The sequence below is a fragment of the Patagioenas fasciata genome, chromosome 1 (genome assembly GCF_037038585.1).
Source record: "Patagioenas fasciata isolate bPatFas1 chromosome 1, bPatFas1.hap1, whole genome shotgun sequence".
NCBI classification, from domain to species: Eukaryota; Metazoa; Chordata; class Aves; order Columbiformes; family Columbidae; genus Patagioenas; species Patagioenas fasciata.
Window position 1 is genome coordinate 214947473 of NC_092520.1, and position 22399 is coordinate 214969871.

The window sequence follows — 22399 nt, forward strand, 5'->3', positions numbered from 1 at the left end:
GCTCGCAGGGTTTGCACGTACCTGCTCGCCCTGGGGAAGCTCCGGCCGGGCAGGTTCCTCTGGCTGCACCGCGCGGGCAGCGCTGGCGTACGGCGAGCACAGCCGCACTGGCTGCTGGAGCTGCTCCGGTGCAACCGGCTGCACCCCGGCTGTGCCCATGGTGGAGAAGAGACCCGCGGTTCCCAGCTGCGCGGCCATGGTGAGCGAAGAGGAGCAGCCTTCGGCTCTCTCGGATAAGCAGGTAATGGTGTGTGCATGCGGGAAACCCTCTGTGGAGACCTGGGGAAACCGCTGCCCACCGCGGCAGCCCCGGCCAGAGCCCTGGCCCAGGCGCTTCCCACCCACCGGAGATCAGGGCGATGCCGGTTCCTCCACCACAGCCCCTCACCTCCTTAGAGACTGGGAGAACTGGGGCTGCTGAGCTGGAGAAGAGAAGCTGAGAGGGATGTGATCAATGATCAATATGTCAGGGGGGGTGTCAGAGGATGGAGCAGACTCTGTTCAGTGGTGCCCAGCGCCAGGGTGAGGGGCAACGGGCACAGACTGAACCACAGGAGGCTCCATGTGAACATGAGCAGAACCTTGTTTGCTGGGAGGTGCCAGAGCCTGGCCCAGGCTGCCCAGAGCGGGTGTGGAGTCTCCTTCTCTGAGCCATTCAAAGCCCTGGGATCCTGTGTGATCTGCTCTGGGACCCTGCGTGAGCAGTGGGGCTGGGGACCTGTAGAGCTCCTGCAGCACAAACAGCCCGGGGGCCGGGGTTCGGGGGTTGCTCCACCACAGCCCCTCACCAGTCTTGGCAGCACAATTTGAAGTGGGACCCGGCTCCTTGCTGCTGCCCAGCTCTGGGAGCGGGAACCCGGTGCTGTGCTGTTTGGGAGGATGCAGCAGGGACCCCTGGTACAGCTGGGAACCGGCCACCGGCCCCTGGCACAGCCCCTCGGGAATGGGCCTTTTTCTACCGCGGCTCTGCCCGCTCTGCAGCGCCACACGGGCACCGGCTGCGGCTCCAGACAGGGATGCCCGAGGGAATGAGTCCGGCTGTGCCTGGGGCTCCGTGTCCTCCATCGTTCTCTCCTCCATCTGCCTCCCTCAGGTCCTCGTGCTGACGTGGCTCTACCTGCCGGCCTCGCTGCTCAGGTGGGTTCTGTCCCCCCGGCCCTTTGGCCATGGGGGGCCCCATGGTGCTGGGGGGAGGTGGCAGCCACAGCCCCTGCCCATATGTGTCCCCAGACGTGGGCCCTGAGGATCTGCCCTTGCACCCACCCGGGTCCCAAGTTACTCCAGGGGAGGTTGAGGTTGGATGTGGGAACAATTTCTTCCCCAAAGGGCTGTGGGGCATTGAACAGGCTGCCCAGGGCAGTGCTGGAGTCACCATCCCTGGAGGGCTGGACAGACGGACAGGAGGTTCTCAGGACATGGGGCAGGAGCAGGGTGGGTTTATGGTTGGACTCCATGAGCATGAGGGGCTTTTCCAACCAAAATGATTCTGTGATTCTGCCCTGTCCCACTGCCTTCGCAGGGAAGGGACCCCCACCCCATCACCCACACCGGCCCTGCCCGTCCTGGGGAGGTGAGCGCAGGGTCCCCATGGGGACAGGGCCAGTTGGAAGCCCCCATGCTGGGACACAGTTTCGCTCTGTGGGACATTAACCCCCACGCTGGGACACGGCTCTGCACTGTGGGACATTAACCCCCATGCTTGGACACAGCTCTGCGCTGTGGGACATTAACCCCTGTGCTGGGACACAGCTCCACTCTGTGGGACATTAACCCCTGTGCTGGGACACGGCTCCACTCTGTGGGACATTAACCGCCAGCCCCATCTCTTCCAGCCTCCTGGGCAGCGGCTTGGTCCTTGCTGTCACCTCCCGGCGGGGGCGATGCTGTCACATCCAGGTGAGTGCCGCTGTCACCCAGGGGCGCAGGGACAGGGTTTGGCTCTGGTTGAGCTCGGGGCAGAGCTGGGTCAGCCGCTGCTGCGGGGTGCAGAGCGCAGCGGGACCCGGGAGGGCAGGAGATGCAGGACCCTCGCAGCAGCTCCCCTGGGAGCACTGGTCCCAGCTCCGCTCCGGGAGGGACGGGGCAGCTCCGCAGAGCCGGGCGCTGCTGCTGTGCCGGGCGGTGCTGCCGCCAGAGCTGACGCCGTGTCCCGTCCCCAGCTTCGCCCGCTGTTCCTCCTGGCCCTGGCCGATCTCCTGGCCGCCGCCGTGGTGCTGAGCACGGCCACCATCCAGCTGCTGCCCGCCCCGCTCTTCGTCCCCGCGTACGCGGGCTGTCCCTACGGCCTGATGCTGGCCACGGTAAGGGGGTCACCAGAGCTCGCAGCAGAGCTCAGACCCATCTGCTGAGGCGTCCCTGGGGAAACACCGGCGTGGGGAACTGTTCCTCACAAAGAGAAACACCGCCTGTTCCCCACGTCGCCATCCTGAGCCACCAAGGCTGGTTCCTTGGGGTAACCTGGTGAGTGTTTCCCCCCAAACACATCGTCCCTCTCACCCCGCTGTGTCCTGCTCTGGGTGACAAACTCGAATGTAGGCGCTCGTGTGAGAGAACAGGAGCTGAGGGGAGACCTTCTGATCTCTGAACTGCCTGAAAGGAGCTTGGAGCCAGGGGGGTCGGGCTCTGCTCCCCAGGAACAAGCGCCAGGAGCAGAGGAAACGGCCTCAAGTTGCCAGGGGAGGTTGAAGTTGGATGTGGGGAACAATTTCTTCCCCAAAGGGCTGTGGGGCATTGGAACAGGCTGCCCAGGGCAGTGCTGGAGTCACCATCCCTGGAGGGCTGGACAGACGGACAGGAGGTTCTCAGGACATGGGGCAGGGACAGGCTGGGTTATGGGTGGACTCCATGATCTGGAGGGGTTTTTCCAACCCGAATGATTCTGTGATTCAATGATTGTATTCAAGGGAGCTGCTCCCTCGTTGTGCAGCTGCTCCCAGCACAGCTCTGCAGGGGACAGCGGGACATCGGGGTGCAGAGGATGATGAGGGATGAGGAAGGTGCCATCAGGGTGCTGGGCACAGCAGGAACCTGCTCTCCTCTCTTCTCTGCTGACCTTCTACGCCGTCTCGTTCCTGATGGTGGTTGTCTATGCGTACAAAGCGTACCGCACCGTCCACGGCTGGAGAGCCTGGCCCATGGCAGCTCTGCAGGTCGGTGGCCCCAGCCGCGGTGCAGCCACATCGCCCTTCCCGCACACGGCTGCTCCAGCCCTGCGGGGACGTGGGCAGCGGCCAGGGACCCAGGAGCACCCCCTTCCCATGGGGCACCGGCGGCTTTCCCCACATCCCAGCAGAGCGGGGCTGAAGCGTAGGGCTGCTGCACCACCTGCAGCCCCGGATCACCGGGAGTTTTCTCCCTGCAGGAGAGGAGCCGGTGCCTGGAGAGCGTGTGGCAGGGGCTGCCCTATATCCTGGCCTGGTAGGTGACAGCTGGTGGCCCTGGCTCCTGTGCCATGCCGAGCAGGACTGCAGCTCATCCCCTGCTCCAGCTCATCCCCTGCTCCAGCTCATCCCCTCTTCCAGCTCGTCCCCTGTTCCAGCTCATCCCCTGCTCCAGCTCATCCCCTGCTCCAGCACATCCCGTGCTCCAGCTCATCCCGTGCTCCAGCTCATCCCCTGTTCCAGCTCATCCCCTGCTCCAGCTCGTCCCCTGTTCCAGCTCGTCCCCTGTTCCAGCTCATCCCCTGTTCCAGCTCGTCCCCTGTTCCAGCTCGTCCCCTGCTCCAGCTCATCCCCTGTTCCAGCTCGTCCCCTGTTCCAGCTCATCCCCTGTTCCAGCTCGTCCCCTGTTCCAGCTCATCCCCTGCTCCAGCTCGTCCCCTGCTCCAGCACATCCCCTGTTCCAGCTCATCCGCTGTTCCAGCTCATCCCCTGCTCCAGCTCATCCCCTGTTCCAGCTCATCCCCTGCTCCAGCACATCCCCTGCTCCAGCTCATCCCCTGCTCCAGCTCATCCCCTGCTCCAGCTCGTCCCCTGCTCCAGCTCGTCCCCTGCTCCAGCTCATCCCCTGCTCCAGCTCGTCCCCTGCTCCAGCTCATCCCCTGCTCCAGCACATCCCCTGCTCCAGCTCATCCCCTGCTCCAGCTCATCCCCTGCTCCAGCTCGTCCCCTGCTCCAGCTCATCCCCTGTTCCAGCTCGTCACCTGCTCCAGCTCGTCCCCTGTTCCAGCTCGTCCCCTCTTCCAGCTCGTCCCCTGCTCCAGCTCATCCCCTGCTCCAGCTCGTCCCCTGCTCCAGCTCATCCCCTGCTCCAGCTCATCCCCTGCTCCAGCACATCCCCTGCTCCAGCTCATCCCCTGCTCCAGCTCGTCCCCTGCTCCAGCTCGTCCCCTGCTCCAGCTCGTCACCTGCTCCAGCTCGTCCCCTGTTCCAGCTCGTCCCCTGCTCCAGCTCATCCCCTGCTCCAGCTCGTCCCCTGCTCCAGCTCGTCCCCTGTTCCAGTTCGTCCCCTGCTCCAGCTCGTCCCCTGCTCCAGCTCGTCCCCTGCTCCAGCTCGTCCCCTGCTCCAGCTCATCCCCTGCTCCAGCACATCCCCTGCTCCAGCTCATCCCCTGCTCCAGCTCGTCCCCTGCTCCAGCTCATCCCCTGCTCCAGCTCGTCACCTGCTCCAGCTCGTCCCCTGTTCCAGCTCGTCCCCTGCTCCAGCTCATCCCCTGCTCCAGCTCATCCCCTGCTCCAGCTCGTCCCCTGCTCCAGCTCGTCCCCTGCTCCAGCTCATCCCCTGTTCCAGCTCATCCCCTGTTCCAGCTCATCCCCTGCTCCAGAACATCCCCTGTTCCAGCTCATCCCCTGTTCCAGCTCATCCCGTGCTCCAGCTCATCCCCTGCTCCAGCACATCCCCTCTTCCAGCTCGTCCCCTGTTCCAGCTCATCCCCTGCTCCAGCTCATCCCCTGCTCCAGCACATCCCGTGCTCCAGCTCATCCCGTGCTCCAGCTCATCCCCTGTTCCAGCTCGTCCCCTGCTCCAGCTCGTCCCCTGCTCCAGCTCGTCCCCTGTTCCAGCTCATCCCCTGTTCCAGCTCGTCCCCTGTTCCAGCTCATCCCCTGCTCCAGCTCGTCCCCTGCTCCAGCACATCCCCTGTTCCAGCTCATCCCCTGCTCCAGCTCATCCCCTGCTCCAGCTCATCCCCTGCTCCAGCTCGTCCCCTGCTCCAGCTCGTCCCCTGCTCCAGCTCGTCACCTGCTCCAGCTCGTCCCCTGTTCCAGCTCGTCCCCTGCTCCAGCTCATCCACTGCTCCAGCTCGTCCCCTGCTCCAGCTCGTCCCCTGTTCCAGCTCATCCCCTGCTCCAGCACATCCCCTGTTCCAGCTCATCCCCTGTTCCAGCTCATCCCGTGCTCCAGCTCATCCCCTGCTCCAGCACATCCCCTCTTCCAGCTCGTCCCCTGTTCCAGCTCATCCCCTGCTCCAGCTCATCCCCTGCTCCAGCACATCCCGTGCTCCAGCTCATCCCGTGCTCCAGGTCATCCCCTGTTCCAGCTCATCCCCTGCTCCAGCTCGTCCCCTGTTCCAGCTCGTCCCCTGTTCCAGCTCATCCCCTGTTCCAGCTCGTCCCCTGTTCCAGCTCATCCCCTGCTCCAGCTCGTCCCCTGCTCCAGCACATCCCCTGTTCCAGCTCATCCGCTGTTCCAGCTCATCCCCTGCTCCAGCTCATCCCCTGCTCCAGCTCGTCCCCTGCTCCAGCTCGTCCCCTGCTCCAGCTCGTCACCTGCTCCAGCTCGTCCCCTGTTCCAGCTCGTCCCCTGCTCCAGCTCATCCCCTGCTCCAGCTCGTCCCCTGCTCCAGCTCGTCCCCTGTTCCAGCTCATCCCCTGCTCCAGCTCGTCCCCTGTTCCAGCTCATCCCCTGTTCCAGCTCGTCCCCTGTTCCAGCTCATCCCCTGCTCCAGCTCGTCCCCTGCTCCAGCACATCCCCTGTTCCAGCTCATCCGCTGTTCCAGCTCATCCCCTGCTCCAGCTCATCCCCTGCTCCAGCTCATCCCCTGCTCCAGCTCGTCCCCTGCTCCAGCTTGTCACCTGCTCCAGCTCGTCCCCTGTTCCAGCTCGTCCCCTGCTCCAGCTCATCCCCTGCTCCAGTTCGTCCCCTGCTCCAGCTCGTCCCCTGTTCCAGCTCATCCCCTGTTCCAGCTCATCCCCTGCTCCAGTTCGTCCCCTGCTCCAGCTCGTCCCCTGCTCCAGCTCGTCCCCTGCTCCAGCTCATCCCCTGTTCCAGCTCATCCCCTGCTCCAGTTCGTCCCCTGCTCCAGCTCGTCCCCTGCTCCAGCTCGTCCCCTGCTCCAGCTCGTCCCCTGCTCCAGCTCATCCCCTGTTCCAGCTCGTCCCCTGCTCCAGCTCGTCCCCTGTTCCAGCTCATCCCCTGCTCCAGCTCATCCCCTGTTCCAGCTCATCCCCTGCTCCAGTTCGTCCCCTGCTCCAGCTCATCCCCTGTTCCAGCTCATCCCCTGCTCCAGCTCGTCCCCTGCTCCAGCTCATCCCCTGTTCCAGCTCATCCCCTGCTCCAGCACATCCCCTGTTCCAGCTCATCCCCTGTTCCAGCTCATCCCCTGCTCCAGCTCATCCCCTGTTCCAGCTCATCCCCTGTTCCAGCTCGTCCCCTGCTCCAGCTCATCCCGTGCTCCAGCTCATCCCGTGCTCCAGCTCATCCCCTGCTCCAGCACATCCCCTGTTCCAGCTCATCCCCTGTTCCAGCTCATCCCCTGCTCCAGCTCATCCCCTGCTCCAGCTCGTCCCCTGCTCCAGCACATCCCCTGTTCCAGCTCGTCCCCTGCTCCAGCTCATCCCTTGCTGCAGCTCATCCCCTGTTCCAGCTCGTCCCCTGTTCCAGCTCATCCCCTGCTCCAGCTCATCCCCTGTTCCAGCTCATCCCCTGTTCCAGCTCATCCCCTGCTCAAGCTCATCCCCTGTTCCAGCTCATCCCCTGTTCCAGCTCGTCCCCTGTTCCAGCTCATCCCCTGTTCCAGCTCGTCCCCTGTTCCAGCTCGTCCCCTGCTCCAGCTCATCCCCTGTTCCAGCTCATCCCCTGCTCCAGCACATCCCCTGCTCCAGCTCATCCCCTGCTCCAGCTCGTCCCCTGCTCCAGCTCATCCCCTGTTCCAGCTCGTCACCTGCTCCAGCTCGTCCCCTGCTCCAGCTCATCCCCTGCTCCAGCTCGTCCCCTGCTCCAGCTCGTCCCCTGTTCCAGCTCATCCCCTGCTCCAGTTCGTCCCCTGCTCCAGCTCGTCCCCTGTTCCAGCTCATCCCCTGCTCCAGCTCATCCCCTGTTCCAGCTCATCCCCTGTTCCAGCTCATCCCCTGCTCCAGCTCATCCCCTGTTCCAGCTCATCCCCTGTTCCAGCTCGTCCCCTGTTCCAGCTCATCCCCTGTTCCAGCTCGTCCCCTGTTCCAGCTCATCCCCTGCTCCAGCTCATCCCCTGTTCCAGCTCATCCCCTGCTCCAGCACATCCCCTGCTCCAGCTCGTCCCCTGCTCCAGCTCGTCCCCTGCTCCAGCTCGTCCCCTGCTCCAGCTCATCCCCTGCTCCAGTTCGTCCCCTGCTCCAGCTCATCCCCTGCTCCAGCACATCCCCTGTTCCAGCTCATCCCCTGTTCCAGCTCATCCCGTGCTCCAGCTCATCCCCTGCTCCAGCTCATCCCCTGCTCCAGCTCGTCCCCTGCTCCAGCTCGTCCCCTGCTCCAGCACATCCCCTGTTCCAGCTCATCCCCTGTTCCAGCTCATCCCGTGCTCCAGCACATCCCCTGCTCCAGCTCGTCCCCTGCTCCAGCTCGTCCCCTGCTCCAGCTCGTCCCCTGCTCCAGCTCATCCCCTGCTCCAGTTCGTCCCCTGCTCCAGCTCATCCCCTGCTCCAGCTCATCCCCTGCTCCAGCTCATCCCCTGTTCCAGCTCGTCCCCTGCTCCAGCTCATCCCGTGCTCCAGCTCATCCCGTGCTCCAGCTCATCCCCTGCTCCAGCACATCCCCTGTTCCAGCTCATCCCCTGTTCCAGCTCATCCCCTGCTCCAGCTCATCCCCTGCTCCAGCTCGTCCCCTGCTCCAGCACATCCCCTGTTCCAGCTCGTCCCCTGCTCCAGCTCATCCCTTGCTGCAGCTCATCCCCTGTTCCAGCTCGTCCCCTGTTCCAGCTCATCCCCTGCTCCAGCTCATCCCCTGTTCCAGCTCATCCCCTGTTCCAGCTCATCCCCTGCTCCAGCTCATCCCCTGTTCCAGCTCATCCCCTGTTCCAGCTCGTCCCCTGTTCCAGCTCATCCCCTGTTCCAGCTCGTCCCCTGTTCCAGCTCGTCCCCTGCTCCAGCTCATCCCCTGTTCCAGCTCATCCCCTGCTCCAGCACATCCCCTGCTCCAGCTCATCCCCTGCTCCAGCTCGTCCCCTGCTCCAGCTCATCCCCTGTTCCAGCTCGTCACCTGCTCCAGCTCGTCCCCTGCTCCAGCTCATCCCCTGCTCCAGCTCGTCCCCTGCTCCAGCTCGTCCCCTGTTCCAGCTCATCCCCTGCTCCAGTTCGTCCCCTGCTCCAGCTCGTCCCCTGTTCCAGCTCATCCCCTGCTCCAGCTCATCCCCTGTTCCAGCTCATCCCCTGTTCCAGCTCATCCCCTGCTCCAGCTCATCCCCTGTTCCAGCTCATCCCCTGTTCCAGCTCGTCCCCTGTTCCAGCTCATCCCCTGTTCCAGCTCGTCCCCTGTTCCAGCTCATCCCCTGCTCCAGCTCGTCCCCTGTTCCAGCTCATCCCCTGCTCCAGCACATCCCCTGCTCCAGCTCGTCCCCTGCTCCAGCTCGTCCCCTGCTCCAGCTCGTCCCCTGCTCCAGCTCATCCCCTGCTCCAGTTCGTCCCCTGCTCCAGCTCATCCCCTGCTCCAGCACATCCCCTGTTCCAGCTCATCCCCTGTTCCAGCTCATCCCGTGCTCCAGCTCATCCCCTGCTCCAGCTCATCCCCTGTTCCAGCTCATCCCGTGCTCCAGCTCATCCCGTGCTCCAGCACATCCCCTGTTCCAGCTCATCCCCTGTTCCAGCTCAGCCCCTGCTCCAGCTCATCCCCTGCTCCAGCTCATCCCCTGTTCCAGCTCATCCCCTGTTCCAGCTCATCCCCTGCTCCAGCACATCCCCTGTTCCAGCTCATCCCCTGTTCCAGCTCAGCCCCTGTTCCAGCTCGTCCCCTGCTCCAGCACATCCCCTGTTCCAGCTCGTCCCCTGCTCCAGCTCATCCCTTGCTGCAGCTCATCCCCTGTTCCAGCTCGTCCCCTGTTCCAGCTCATCCCCTGTTGCAGCTCATCCCCTGTTCCAGCTCATCCCCTGTTCCACCTCGTCCCCTGTTCCAGCTCATCCCCTGCTCCAGCTCGTCCCCTGTTCCAGCTCGTCCCCTGCTCCAGCTCATCCCCTGCTCCAGCACATCCCCTGTTCCAGCTCATCCCCTGTTCCAGCTCATCCCCTGCTCCAGCTCGTCACCTGCTCCAGCTCGTCCCCTGCTCCAGCTCATCCCCTGCTCCAGCTCGTCCCCTGCTCCAGCTCGTCCCCTGCTCCAGCTCATCCCCTGCTCCAGCTCGTCCCCTGCTCCAGCTCATCCCCTGCTCCAGCTCATCCCCTGCTCCAGCTCGTCACCTGCTCCAGCTCGTCCCCTGCTCCAGCTCATCCCCTGCTCCAGCTCGTCCCCTGCTCCAGCTCGTCCCCTGCTCCAGCTCATCCCCTGCTCCAGCACATCCCCTGTTCCAGCTCATCCCCTGTTCCAGCTCATCCCGTGCTCCAGCTCATCCCCTGCTCCAGCTCATCCCCTGTTCCAGCTCATCCCGTGCTCCAGCTCATCCCGTGCTCCAGCACATCCCCTGTTCCAGCTCATCCCCTGTTCCAGCTCATCCCCTGCTCCAGCTCATCCCCTGTTCCAGCTCATCCCCTGCTCCAGCTCGTCCCCTGCTCCAGCACATCCCCTGTTCCAGCACATCCCCTGTTCCAGCTCGTCCCCTGCTCCAGCTCATCCCTTGCTGCAGCTCATCCCCTGTTCCAGCTCGTCCCCTGTTGCAGCTCATCCCCTGTTGCAGCTCATCCCCTGTTCCAGCTCATCCCCTGCTGCAGCTCATCCCCTGTTCCAGCTCGTCCCCTGTTCCAGCTCATCCCCTGTTGCAGCTCATCCCCTGTTCCAGCTCATCCCCTGTTGCAGCTCATCCCCTGCTCCAGCTCGTCCCCTGTTCCAGCTCATCCCCTGTTGCAGCTCATCCCCTGTTCCAGCTCATCCCCTGCTGCAGCTCATCCCCTGTTCCAGCTCGTCCCCTGTTCCAGCTCATCCCCTGTTGCAGCTCATCCCCTGTTCCAGCTCATCCCCTGTTGCAGCTCATCCCCTGTTCCACCTCGTCCCCTGTTCCAGATCATCCCCTGCTCCAGGTCGTCCCCTGTTCCAGCTCATCCCCTGTTCCAGCTCATCCCCTGCTCCAGCTCGTCCCCTGTTCCAGCTCATCCCCTGTTCCAGCTCATCCCCTGTTCCAGCTCATCCCCTGCTCCAGCTCGTCCCCTGTTCCAGCTCATCCCCTGTTGCAGCTCATCCCCTGTTCCAGCTCATCCCCTGTTCCAGCTCGTCCCCTGTTCCAGCTCATCCCCTGCTCCAGCTCGTCCCCTGTTCCAGCTCATCCCCTGTTCCAGCTCGTCCCCTGTTCCAGCTCATCCCCTGCTCCAGCTCGTCCCCTGTTCCAGCTCATCCCCTGTTCCAGCTTGTCCCCTGTTCCAGCTTGTCCCCTGTTCCAGCTCATCCCCTGTTCCAGCTCGTCCCCTGTTCCAGCTCGTCCCCTGCCTGGGCTGGCTGCGCTCACCCCTGCCTCTCCCCGCAAGGTTGGTGCCAGCGCTGACGCTCCTGGGACAGCTGGTCGCCCGCGGAACCTCCGTCACCGACATCGTGCCGAGACCCGTCGAGCCCATCGTGCCGGGGAAAGGCAACGGCTCAAATGAGACCTACAGCCTGTACTGCTCCAGGTACGGACTGTCCTCACCCTGAGCCGGCGTGGGCACCCACCGCCCTTCCCAAAGGGCCTGGGCACGCTGCAGCCCTGCAGGGCACACGGGGGACACTGGGGGAGGCTTTGGGGTGGGGGATCAGGGGACGGTCACCAGCACAGGGGAGAGGAAACGGCCTCAAGTTGTGCCAGGGGAGGTTGAGGTTGGATCTGGGAACAATTTCTTGCCCAAAGGGCTGTGGGGCATTGGAACAGGCTGCCCAGGGCAGTGCTGGAGTCACCAGCCCTGGAGGGCTGGACAGACGGACAGGAGGTTCTCAGGACATGGGGCAGTGCTGGGGTGGGTTACGGTTGGACTCCATGATCTGGAGGGGTTTTTCCAACCCGAATGATTCTGTGATTCAATGATTGTATTCAAGGGAGCTGCTCCCTCGTTGTGCAGCTGCTCCCAGCACAGCTCTGCAGGGGACAGCGGGACATCGGGGTGCAGAGGATGATGAGGGATGAGGAAGGTGCCATCAGGGTGCTGGGCACAGCAGGAACCTGCTCTCCTCTCTTCTCTGCGGACCTTCTACGCCGTCTCGTTCCTGATGGTGGTTGTCTATGTGTACAAAGCGTACCGCACCGTCCACGGCTGGAGAGCCTGGCCCATGGCAGCTCTGCAGGTCGGTGGCCCCAGCCGCGGTGCAGCCACATCGCCCTTCCCGCACACGGCTGCTCCAGCCCTGCGGGGACGTGGGCAGCGGCCGGGGACCCAGGAGCACCCCCTTCCCATGGGGCACCGGCGGCTTTCCCCACATCCCAGCAGAGCGGGGCTGAAGCGTAGGGCTGCTGCACCACCTGCAGCCCCGGATCACCAGGAGTTTTCTCCCTGCAGGAGAGGAGCCGGTGCCTGGAGAGCGTGTGGCAGGGGCTGCCCTATATCCTGGCCTGGTAGGTGACAGCTGGTGGCCCTGGCTCCTGTGCCATGCTGAGCAGGACTGCAGCTCATCCCCTGCTCCAGCTCATCCCCTGCTCCAGCTCATCCCCTGCTGCAGCTCATCCCCTCTTCCAGCTCATCCCCTGCTCCAGCACATCCCCTGTTCCAGCTCATCCCCTGCTCCAGCTCATCCCCTGTTCCAGCTCATCCCCTGCTCCAGCTCGTCCCCTGTTCCAGCTCATCCCCTGCTCCAGCTCATCCCCTGTTCCAGCTCATCCCCTGCTCCAGCACATCCCGTGCTCCAGCTCATCCCCTGCTCCAGCTCATCCCCTGCTCCAGCACATCCCCTGTTCCAGCTCATCCCCTGCTCCAGCTCATCCCCTGTTCCAGCTCATCCCCTGCTCCAGCTCGTCCCCTGTTCCAGCTCATCCCCTGCTCCAGCTCATCCCCTGTTCCAGCTCATCCCCTGCTCCAGCACATCCCGTGCTCCAGCTCATCCCCTGCTCCAGCTCGTCCCCTGTTCCAGCTCATCCCCTGCTCCAGCTCGTCCCCTGCTCCAGCTCATCCCCTGCTCCAGCACATCCCGTGCTCCAGCTCATCCCGTGCTCCAGCTCATCCCCTGCTCCAGCTCGTCCCCTGTTCCAGCTCATCCCCTGCTCCAGCACATCCCCTGTTCCAGCTCATCCCGTGCTCCAGCTCATCCCGTGCTCCAGCTCGTCCCCTGTTCCAGCTCGTCCCCTGTTCCAGCTCATCCCGTGCTCCAGCTCGTCCCCTGTTCCAGCTCATCCCCTGTTCCAGCTCGTCCCCTGTTCCAGCTCATCCCCTGTTCCAGCTCATCCCCTGCTCCAGCTCATCCCCTGCTCCAGCTCGTCCCCTGTTCCAGCTCATCCCCTGCTCCAGCTCATCCCCTGTTCCAGCTCATCCCCTGCTCCAGCTCATCCCCTGCTCCAGCTCGTCCCCTGTTCCAGCTCATCCCCTGCTCCAGCTCATCCCCTGTTCCAGCACATCCCCTGCTCCAGCTCGTCCCCTGCTCCAGCACATCCCCTGTTCCAGCTCGTCCCCTGCTCCAGCTCGTCCCCTGCTCCAGCTCATCCCCTGCTCCAGCTCATCCCCTGCTCCAGCTCGTCACCTGCTCCAGCTCGTCCCCTGTTCCAGCTCATCCCCTGCTCCAGCTCGTCCCCTGTTCCAGCTCATCCCCTGCTCCAGCTCGTCCCCTGTTCCAGCTCATCCCCTGCTCCAGCTCGTCCCCTGCTCCAGCTCGTCCCCTGTTCCAGCTCATCCCCTGCTCCAGTTCGTCCCCTGCTCCAGCACATCCCGTGCTCCAGCTCATCCCCTGTTCCAGCACATCCCCTGCTCCAGCTCGTCCCCTGCTCCAGCTCGTCCCCTGCTCCAGCTCGTCCCCTGCTCCAGCACATCCCCTGTTCCAGCTCATCCCCTGTTCCAGCTCGTCCCCTGCTCCAGCTCATCCCCTGTTCCAGCACATCCCCTGCTCCAGCTCGTCCCCTGCTCCAGCTCATCCCCTGTTCCAGCTCATCCCCTGCTCCAGCTCATCCCCTGTTCCAGCTCATCCCCTGCTCCAGCTCATCCCCTGTTCCAGCTCATCCCCTGTTCCAGCACATCCCCTGTTCCAGCTCGTCCCCTGCTCCAGCTCGTCCCCTGCTCCAGCTCATCCCCTGCTCCAGCTCGTCACCTGCTCCAGCTCGTCCCCTGTTCCAGCTCATCCCCTGCTCCAGCTCGTCCACTGCTCCAGCTCGTCCCCTGTTCCAGCTCATCCCCTGCTCCAGTTCGTCCCCTGCTCCAGCACATCCCGTGCTCCAGCTCATCCCGTGCTCCAGCTCATCCCCTGCTCCAGCTCATCCCCTGTTCCAGCTCATCCCCTGCTCCAGCACGTCCCCTGTTCCAGCTCATCCCCTGCTCCAGCTCATCCCCTGCTCCAGCACATCCCGTGCTCCAGCTCATCCCGTGCTCCAGCTCATCCCCTGCTCCAGCACATCCCGTGCTCCAGCTCGTCCCCTGCTCCAGCTCATCCCCTGCTCCAGCACATCCCCTGCTCCAGCTCATCCCCTGCTCCAGCTCGTCACCTGCTCCAGCTCGTCCCCTGTTCCAGCTCATCCCCTGCTCCAGCTCGTCCCCTGCTCCAGCTCGTCCCGTTCCAGCTCATCCCCTGCTCCAGCACATCCCGTGCTCCAGCACATCCCGTGCTCCAGCACATCCCCTGCTCCAGCTCATCCCCTGCTCCAGCTCGTCCCCTGTTCCAGCTCGTCCCCTGTTCCAGCTCATCCCCTGCTCCAGCTCGTCCCCTGTTCCAGCTCATCCCCTGCTCCAGCTCGTCCCCTGTTCCAGCTCATCCCCTGCTCCAGCTCGTCCCCTGTTCCAGCACATCCCCTGCTCCAGCACGTCCCCTGTTCCAGCTCATCCCCTGCTCCAGCTCATCCCCTGCTCCAGCTCATCCCCTGTTCCAGCTCATCCCCTGCTCCAGCTCGTCCCCTGCTCCAGCTCATCCCCTGCTCCAGCTCATCCCCTGTTCCAGCTCATCCCCTGCTCCAGCTCGTCCCCTGCTCCAGCTCGTCCCCTGCTCCAGCACATCCCCTGTTCCAGCTCATCCCCTGCTCCAGCTCATCCCCTGTTCCAGCTCATCCCCTGCTCCAGCACATCCCCTGCTCCAGCACATCCCCTGCTCCAGCTCATCCCCTGCTCCAGCTCATCCCCTGCTCCAGCTCGTCCCCTGTTCCAGCTCATCCCCTGCTCCAGCTCGTCCCCTGCTCCAGTTCGTCCCCTGCTCCAGCACATCCCGTGCTCCAGATCATCCCCTGCTCCAGCTCATCCCCTGCTCCAGCTCATCCCCTGTTCCAGCTCATCCCCTGCTCCAGCTCATCCCCTGTTCCAGCTCGTCCCCTGCTCCAGCTCGTCCCCTGCTCCAGCACATCCCCTGTTCCAGCTCATCCCCTGCTCCAGCTCGTCCCCTGCTCCAGCTCATCCCTTGCTGCAGCTCATCCCCTGTTCCAGCTCATCCCCTGTTCCAGCTCATCCCCTGCTCCAGCTCATCCCTTGCTGCAGCTCATCCCCTGTTCCAGCTCGTCCCCTGTTCCAGCTCGTCCCCTGTTCCAGCTCATCCCCTGTTCCAGCACATCCCCTGCTCCAGCTCATCCCTTGCTGCAGCTCATCCCCTGCTCCAGCTCGTCCCCTGCTCCAGCTCGTCCCCTGTTCCAGCTCATCCCCTGTTCCAGCTCATCCCCTGTTCCAGCTCGTCCCCTGCTCCAGCTCGTCCCCTGCTCCAGCTCATCCCTTGCTGCAGCTCATCCCCTGCTCCAGCTCGTCCCCTGTTCCAGCTCGTCCCCTGCTCCAGCTCATCCCCTGTTCCAGCTCGTCCCCTGTTCCAGCTCATCCCCTGTTCCAGCTCATCCCCTGCTCCAGCTCGTCCCCTGTTCCAGCTCATCCCCTGTTCCAGCTCGTCCCCTGTTCCAGCTCATCCCCTGTTCCAGCTCATCCCCTGCTCCAGCTCATCCCCTGTTCCAGCTCGTCCCCTGTTCCAGCTCATCCCCTGTTCCAGCTCATCCCCTGCTCCAGCTCGTCCCCTGTTCCAGCTCATCCCCTGTTCCAGCTCATCCCCTGTTCCAGCTCGTCCCCTGCCTGGGCTGGCTGCGCTCACCCCTGCCTCTCCCCGCAAGGTTGGTGCCAGCGCTGGCGCTCCTGGGACAGCTGGTCGCCCGCGGAATCTCCGTCACCGACATCGCGCCGAGACCCGTCGAGCCCATCGTGCCGGGGAAAGGCAACGGCTCAAATGAGACCTACAGCCTGTACTGCTCCAGGTACGGACTGTCCTCACCCTGAGCCGGCGTGGGCACCCACCGCCCTTCCCAAAGGGCCTGGGCACGCTGCAGCCCTGCAGGGCACACGGGGGACACTGGGGGAGGCTTTGGGGTGGGGGATCAGGGGACGGTCACCAGCACAGGGGAGAGAAAACGGCCTCAAGTTGCACCAGGGGAGGTTGAGGTTGGATGTGGGAACAATTTCTTCCCCAAAGGGCTGTGGGGCATTGGAACAGGCTGCCCAGGGCAGTGCTGGAGTCACCATCCCTGGAGGGCTGGACAGACGGACAGGAGGTTCTCAGGACATGGGGCAGTGCTGGGGTGGGTTATGGCTGGACTCCATGATCTCGAAGGTCTTTTCCAACCCAAATGATTTTATGATTCTGTCCCCTGTCCTTTCAGCTGCCTGCTCCTCATCCACCGTGCCCAGGACGTCTGCTACCAGGTGAGCGGTGCCAGGGTCCCGTTCCCCACGCAGCAGACGCCCAGGGCACGGGGAGGCAGCGGGTCCGTGTGCATGGGCCGGTGCTGCCGGGGGGACAGGACAGGGGGTCCCTGCTCCAGCAGGGGCAGCTCCCAGCCCTGGTGGTGCCGGCGCCAGCTGCTCCCATGCCGTGGGGCTTGTGGCTCAGGCCCACGCAAGGAGCCACTTGGGGCACGGCTGGCCCATGGCCCCGCTCATTTCCCATTGATTCTCAGTACGTTGGTAGGAAGGACGTGGGCCTGGAGGGGAAAATCATCTTCTTCTTGTACCTGCTGCTGGTGCTCAGCTGCTGCACGGTAAGTCAGCGGCACCGGGGGTGAGCGCATGGTCCGGCTGTGGCATCTCCCCCACCCAGCTCCTGTACCACAGGGTGAAGCTCCGGTGCCGGAGGAACGCAGGAGCAGCCCTGCTGAGCCTGGAGCGGGACGGCTTCGCGGGCAGGAGCGTCCGCAGCGTCAGCCAAGTCTCGCACAACTTCCTGCTGGTTTTCCTGCTCTGCTGGGCACCGGGTAGGTGGGGTTGGGGGGTCCTCAGTGCCTGCAGCCCCGGCAGCGAGAGCCATCACAGCTCCTGCGCCAACCCCTGCGTTCTGCACTGAGACAGCGCCCGGGTCCGAGACAAGAGGCTTTCAGTAACTACAAAGCCTCTGGGTTTTGAAGGGAACGGAGCTGGTGAGGGGCTGGAGCACAAGTGTGAGGGGAGCGGCTGAGGGACCTGGGGGTTCAGCTGGAGAACAGGAGCTGAGGGGAGACCTTCTGATGTCTGAACTGCCTGAAAGGAGCTTGGAGCCAGGGGGGTCGGGCTCTGCTCCCCAGGAACAAGCACCCAGGGCTGCAGTAACTGCTGGACTTGATGACCTTGAGGGTGTTTTCCAACCAAAATGATTCTGTAGGACCCCGAGGCTGGGCAGACCCACCATGGGGGGACAGTGACCCTGATCGCTGCCCCGGAGTCCAACCAGCAGCTGGTTTAGCTCACTCTGCACTTGCAGTTCCGGTTTCTTCCAGCAGCATTTGCAGAGCTGGAGGGTGGATTGGGTTTGATGGACCCGCTTTTAGCAATAGATCAATCCCTTTGAGGGCCCATTTATGCTCCAACCTCACAGGAACCTGTGGCAATGAGCTCCCCAAGGCCCCGGGGCAGCGCGTTGGGAAGGACATTGAACACATACACACACACACACACACACACACACACACACACACACACGCACGCACACACACACACAGGCGTGTCCCACATAGAGCCCTGTGCCCTGGACAATAGGCTGTGACAGGGGACGAGCATTTGCCACTTGGGGAGGGAAAGCCCAGCTGAAGCGTTATCAGAAGGAGGGAGCCCAAGAAGTGTCCCTTCACCTTCCCTCCACAGCCTTCCTCCTCACCCTCCTCTCCTTCACCAGCATCAAACCCGCCTCTGTCTTTGTCCTCTATGTAGCTACAGTAAGTAAATCCTGTTTCCTGGGCTCCAGAGTTGGGACATTTGCCCCCACCAGACATGTGAGTGGTGATTGGGTGGGGGTCCCTACTGGGCACTGCCAGCCCATGTTGGTGACACCTGACCAGGTGCCACCGGGATGGACATGGGACAAAGGCACCGGGTTGCTGGTGCCATCCCGGTCCCAGCCTGGCTCTTCCCGCCGGTTTGGTGGCTGGTGTTTCGCCGCTCAGCTCTTCCCCTTGGTTTGGTTGAGCACAGCCGGAGGAAAGCCAGCTCCTGTGTCCCTGTGTCACCCTGTGCACTCACACTGATCCCAGGTGGCTCCTGGTGGGCACAGGGGGGAATGGGGTTGCAGGGGCAGGTGACGGTGGCACTCAGGTGATGCTCAGGTGGTGCTTGGGTGGTGCTCGGGTGGCGCTCAGGTGTTGCTCGCGTGTTGCTCAGGCAATGCTCAGGTGTTGCTCAGGTGGTGTTTGGGTGATGTTCAAGCGATGCTGTGGTGATGCTCAGGTGATGCTTGAGTGGTGCTCAGGCGATGCTTGGGTGTTGCTCAGGCAATGCTCAGGCGATGCTCAGGTGATGCTCAGGTGTTGCTCAGGTGTTGCTCAGGCAGTGCTCGGGTGTTGCTCAGGTGTTGCTCAGGTGATGCTCGGGTGTTCCTCAGGTGATGCTCAGGTGTTGCTCAGGTGATGCTCGGGTGTTGCTCAGGTGTTGCTCAGGTGTTGCTCAGGTGATGCTCAGGCGATGCTCAGGCGTTACTCAGGTGTTACTCAGGTGTTGCTCAGGTGTTGCTCAGGTGTTGCTCAGGCGATGCTCAGGTGTTGCTCAGGTGTTGCTCAGGCAATGCTCAGGTGTTGCTCAGGTGTTGCTCAGGCAGTGCTCAGGTGTTGCTCAGGTGGTGCTCAGGTGGTGCTCAGGCGATGCTAGGGCGTTGCTCAGGCGATGCTCAGGCGTTGCTCAGGCGATGCTCAGGTGATGCTCAGGCGATGCTCAGGTGATGCTCAGCTTGTGCTCAGGCGATGCTCAGGCGATGCTCAGGCGTTGCTCAGGCGTTGCTCAGGAGATGCTCAGGCGTTGCTCAGGCGTTGCTCAGGAGATGCTCAGGAGATGCTCAGGTGTTGCTCAGGCGTTGCTCAGGCGTTGCTCAGGCGTTGCTCAGGAGATGCTCAGGTGGTGCTCAGGTGGTGCTCAGGTGTTGCTCAGGAGATGCTCAGGCGATGCTCAGGTGTTGCTCAGGTATTGCTCAGGTATTGCTCAGGCGATGCTCAGGCGATGCTCAGGAGATGCTCAGGCGTTGCTCAGGTGATGCTCAGGAGATGCTCAGGCGTTGCTCAGGCGGTGCTCACCCTGCTCCCTCACAGGCCCTGACCGTCCCCCTCCAGGGCTTCCTGCACAGCCTGGTCTACGGGTGGCTGCGGCAGAACTTCCGTCGGGAGGCGGCGGGTGAGACCCCCCCCGCAGCCCCGCCGCGGCCTCCAGCCTTTCTACGAGTCCCTGGGGCCTGTCCCCTAGGCTGCCACCTCGCCCCAGTCCCCCAGCCCGCCCAGAGCCTCGATGGGACCTTTTCACAGCCCCCTCCATAGCCGGGCAGGATCTCTCTGTATTCATCCCCTTGTGCCTGGGCATGGTTCCCACAATGGTGGGGGCTACCCCGGTGGGACCCCCAAAACCCCCAATGTCCCATCGCCTGCACCGCGTGGAAGCAAAACCACGTGTGGCCACTGCCCAGGGGCTGGACTGCGGGCGATGGGACAGGAGCTCTGCAGGGGGACGTCCCCATTCTGCACCACGAACCATTCGGCTCCATGCACTCACAAGTGCTCGGGTGCCGTGGGACACAGCTGGTGGCACAGAGACAGTGTGACAATGCCAAGAGCTTCCAGCAACTGCACATCGACTGGGACCATCCCCAGGGAGGGGAAGGTTCTTTGTGTCGCGTTTGGTTTTGGTTTGGGGTTACACTTCCTGCTGGTGGATGATCCAAATTCCTCTGCGGGGCTGGGGACGCGGTGCTTGCGAATAAAGGTCTCAAGGCTGGGGCGCTCCTGGGCTTTGCTGCTGGGAGTTGGGCTGTTCAGCTGGAGAACAGAAGCTCCAGGAGACCTTAGTGCGGCCTTTCTGTGCTTAAAAGGGGCCGAGAAGAAAGATGGGGACAGAGTTATGAGCAGGGCTGTTGTGACAGGACAAGGGTGATGGTTTAAACTAAAGGAGGGAGATTCAGGCCGGACATCTCAAACGATTCTATGAGGAGCTCCCTAATGGGATTGTCTGCCCAAGGGGCTGGGGGGGCAGCAGGTCCCAGGGCGTCCCCCACAGGACCCCCCAGCGTGGGGCAGGGGGACGTGCAGCAGCAGCCACGCTGTGATCACCGAACCCTACGGAGACGTCCCCTAAAGCGAGAGGAGCCTCATGCTGATGTCTGATGGAGACTGAGGACCAGGAGCGAGCGAGCTCCACCGCACCTCTGCCGAGAAACCCCCGCCCTCACCCCATAAACCGCCCAACGCTCAAGAACACCACACAGCTTGGCTGCTTTCTGGTTTTTTTAAGCCAATATTTCTAGTACACATTAGTGCTTCGGTCCGGGTATGGGACAGAACTGACCGGAGGGGACACGAGCAGCTCCCGCTGCCCCGCACGGGCCCGTCTGGCGCTGGGGGGAAAGGCAGGAAGGGTTCGGCCACCTGAGCCTCAGTCACCTCCCCAGCCCCGAGGGAGCAATGGGCAGGGACAGCGGGGGACACAGCACAGTGTCCATCCTGGGACAGGGACTGCTGGGGACACAGCACAGCGTCCATCCTGGGACAGGGACTGCTGGGGACATAGCACAGCGTCCATCCTGAGACAGGGACAGTGGGGGACACAGCACAGTGTCCATCCTGGGACACGGACAGCGGGGGACACAGCACAGCGTCCATCCTGGGACAGGGACAGCGGGGGACACAGCACAGCGTCCATCCTGGGACAGGGACAGCGGGGGACACAGCACAGCGTCCATCCTGGGACAGGGACAGTGGGGGACACAGCACAGCGTCCATCCTGGGACAGGGACAGTGGGGGACACAGCACAGTGTCCATCCTGGGACAGGGACAGCGGGGGACACAGCACAGCGTCCATCCTGAGACAGGGACAGTGGGGGACACAGCACAGCGTCCATCCTGGGACAGGGACAGTGGGGGACACAGCACAGCGTCCATCCTGGGACAGGGACAGTGGGGGACACAGCACAGTGTCCATCCTGGGACAGGGACAGCGGGGGACACAGCACAGCGTCCATCCTGAGACAGGGACAGTGGGGGACACAGCACAGCGTCCATCCTGGGACAGGGACAGTGGGGGACACAGCACAGTGTCCATCCTGAGACAGGGACAGTGGGGGACACAGCACAGCGTCCATCCTGGGACAGGGACAGCGGGGGACACAGCACAGTGTCCATCCTGGGACAGGGACTGCTGGGGACACAGCACAGCGTCCATCCTGGGACAGGGACCGCTGGTGACACAGCACAGCGTCCATCCTGGGACTGCTGGGGACACAGCACAGCGTCCATCCTGGGACAGGGACAGTGGGGGACACAGCACAGTGTCCATCCTGAGACAGGGACAGTGGGGGACACAGCACAGCGTCCATCCTGGGACAGGGACAGCGGGGGACACAGCACAGCGTCCATCCTGGGACAGGGACAGCGGGGGACACAGCACAGCGTCCATCCTGGGACAGGGACACAGCACAGTGTCCATCCTGAGACAGGGACCGCTGGGGACACAGCACAGTGTCCATCCTGGGACAGGCACTGCTGGGGACACAGCACAGCGTCCATCCTGGGACAGGGACTGCTGGGGACACAGCACAGTGTCCATCCTGGGACAGGGACTGCTGGGGACATAGCACAGCGTCCATCCTGGGACAGGGACAGTGGGGGACACAGCACAGTGTCCATCCTGGGACAGGGACAGCGGGGGACACAGCACAGTGTCCATCCTGAGACAGGGACAGCGGGGGACACAGCACAGCGTCCATCCTGAGACAGGGACTGCTGGGGACACAGCACAGTGTCCATCCTGGGACAGGGACAGCGGGGGACACAGCACAGCGTCCATCCTGGGACAGGGACTGCTGGGGACACAGCACAGTGTCCATCCTGGGACAGGGACAGCGGGGGACACAGCACAGCGTCCATCCCGGCACAGGGACTGCTGGGGACACAGCACAGCGTCCATCCTGGGACTGCTGGGGACACAGCACAGCGTCCATCCTGAGACAGGGACAGCGGGGGACACAGCACAGCGTCCATCCTGAGACAGGGACACAGCACAGTGTCCATCCTGGGACAGGGACCACTGGGGACACAGCACAGTGTCCATCCTGGGACAGGGACAGCAGGGGACATAGCACAGTGTCCATCCTGGGACAGGGACAGCGGGGGACACAGCACAGTGTCCATCCTGGGACAGGGACTGCTGGGGACACAGCACAGCGTCCATCCTGGGACAGGGACAGCGGGGGACACAGCACAGCGTCCATCCTGGGACAGGGACCGCTGGGGACACAGCACAGCGTCCATCCTGGGACAGGGACAGCGGGGGACACAGCACAGTGTCCATCCTGAGACAGGGACAGCGGGGGACACAGCACAGCGTCCATCCTGAGACAGGGACAGCGGGGGACACAGCACAGCGTCCATCCTGGGACAGGGACACAGCACAGTGTCCATCCTGGGACAGGGACAGCGGGGGACACAGCACAGTGTCCATCCTGGGACAGGGACAGCGGGGGACACAGCACAGTGTCCATCCTGGGACAGGGACAGTGGGGGACACAGCACAG

At 63.6% G+C, this 22399-nt stretch overlaps 1 protein-coding gene across 4 annotated transcripts; it reads left to right on the forward strand.

Annotated features, from left to right (window-relative positions):
- Positions 1 to 1078: 1078 nt before the first annotated feature.
- On the forward strand, positions 1079 to 19611 carry LOC139826950 (uncharacterized). 4 transcript variants are annotated; one of them, XM_071803576.1, is made up of 12 exons: positions 1079 to 1137; positions 1833 to 1896; positions 2160 to 3149; positions 3362 to 3417; positions 10797 to 10937; positions 11338 to 11583; positions 11796 to 11851; positions 15506 to 15646; positions 16049 to 16091; positions 16346 to 16426; positions 16486 to 16639; positions 17502 to 19611. In XM_071803576.1, exons 6-12 carry the CDS (start codon positions 11422 to 11424, stop codon positions 17879 to 17881), a joined length of 1017 nt encoding a protein of 338 aa, XP_071659677.1. In that variant the 5' UTR covers positions 1079 to 1137; positions 1833 to 1896; positions 2160 to 3149; positions 3362 to 3417; positions 10797 to 10937; positions 11338 to 11421; the 3' UTR covers positions 17882 to 19611. The 4 variants fall into 4 exon arrangements, with proteins under 4 accessions (XP_071659677.1, XP_071659676.1, XP_071659678.1 ...); XM_071803575.1 differs by lacking the exon at positions 1079 to 1137 and having other exon boundaries at positions 1806 to 1896; XM_071803577.1 differs by lacking the exon at positions 1079 to 1137 and having other exon boundaries at positions 1806 to 1896; positions 16500 to 16639; positions 17502 to 17711.
- The last annotated feature ends 2788 nt before the right edge of the window (positions 19612 to 22399 follow it).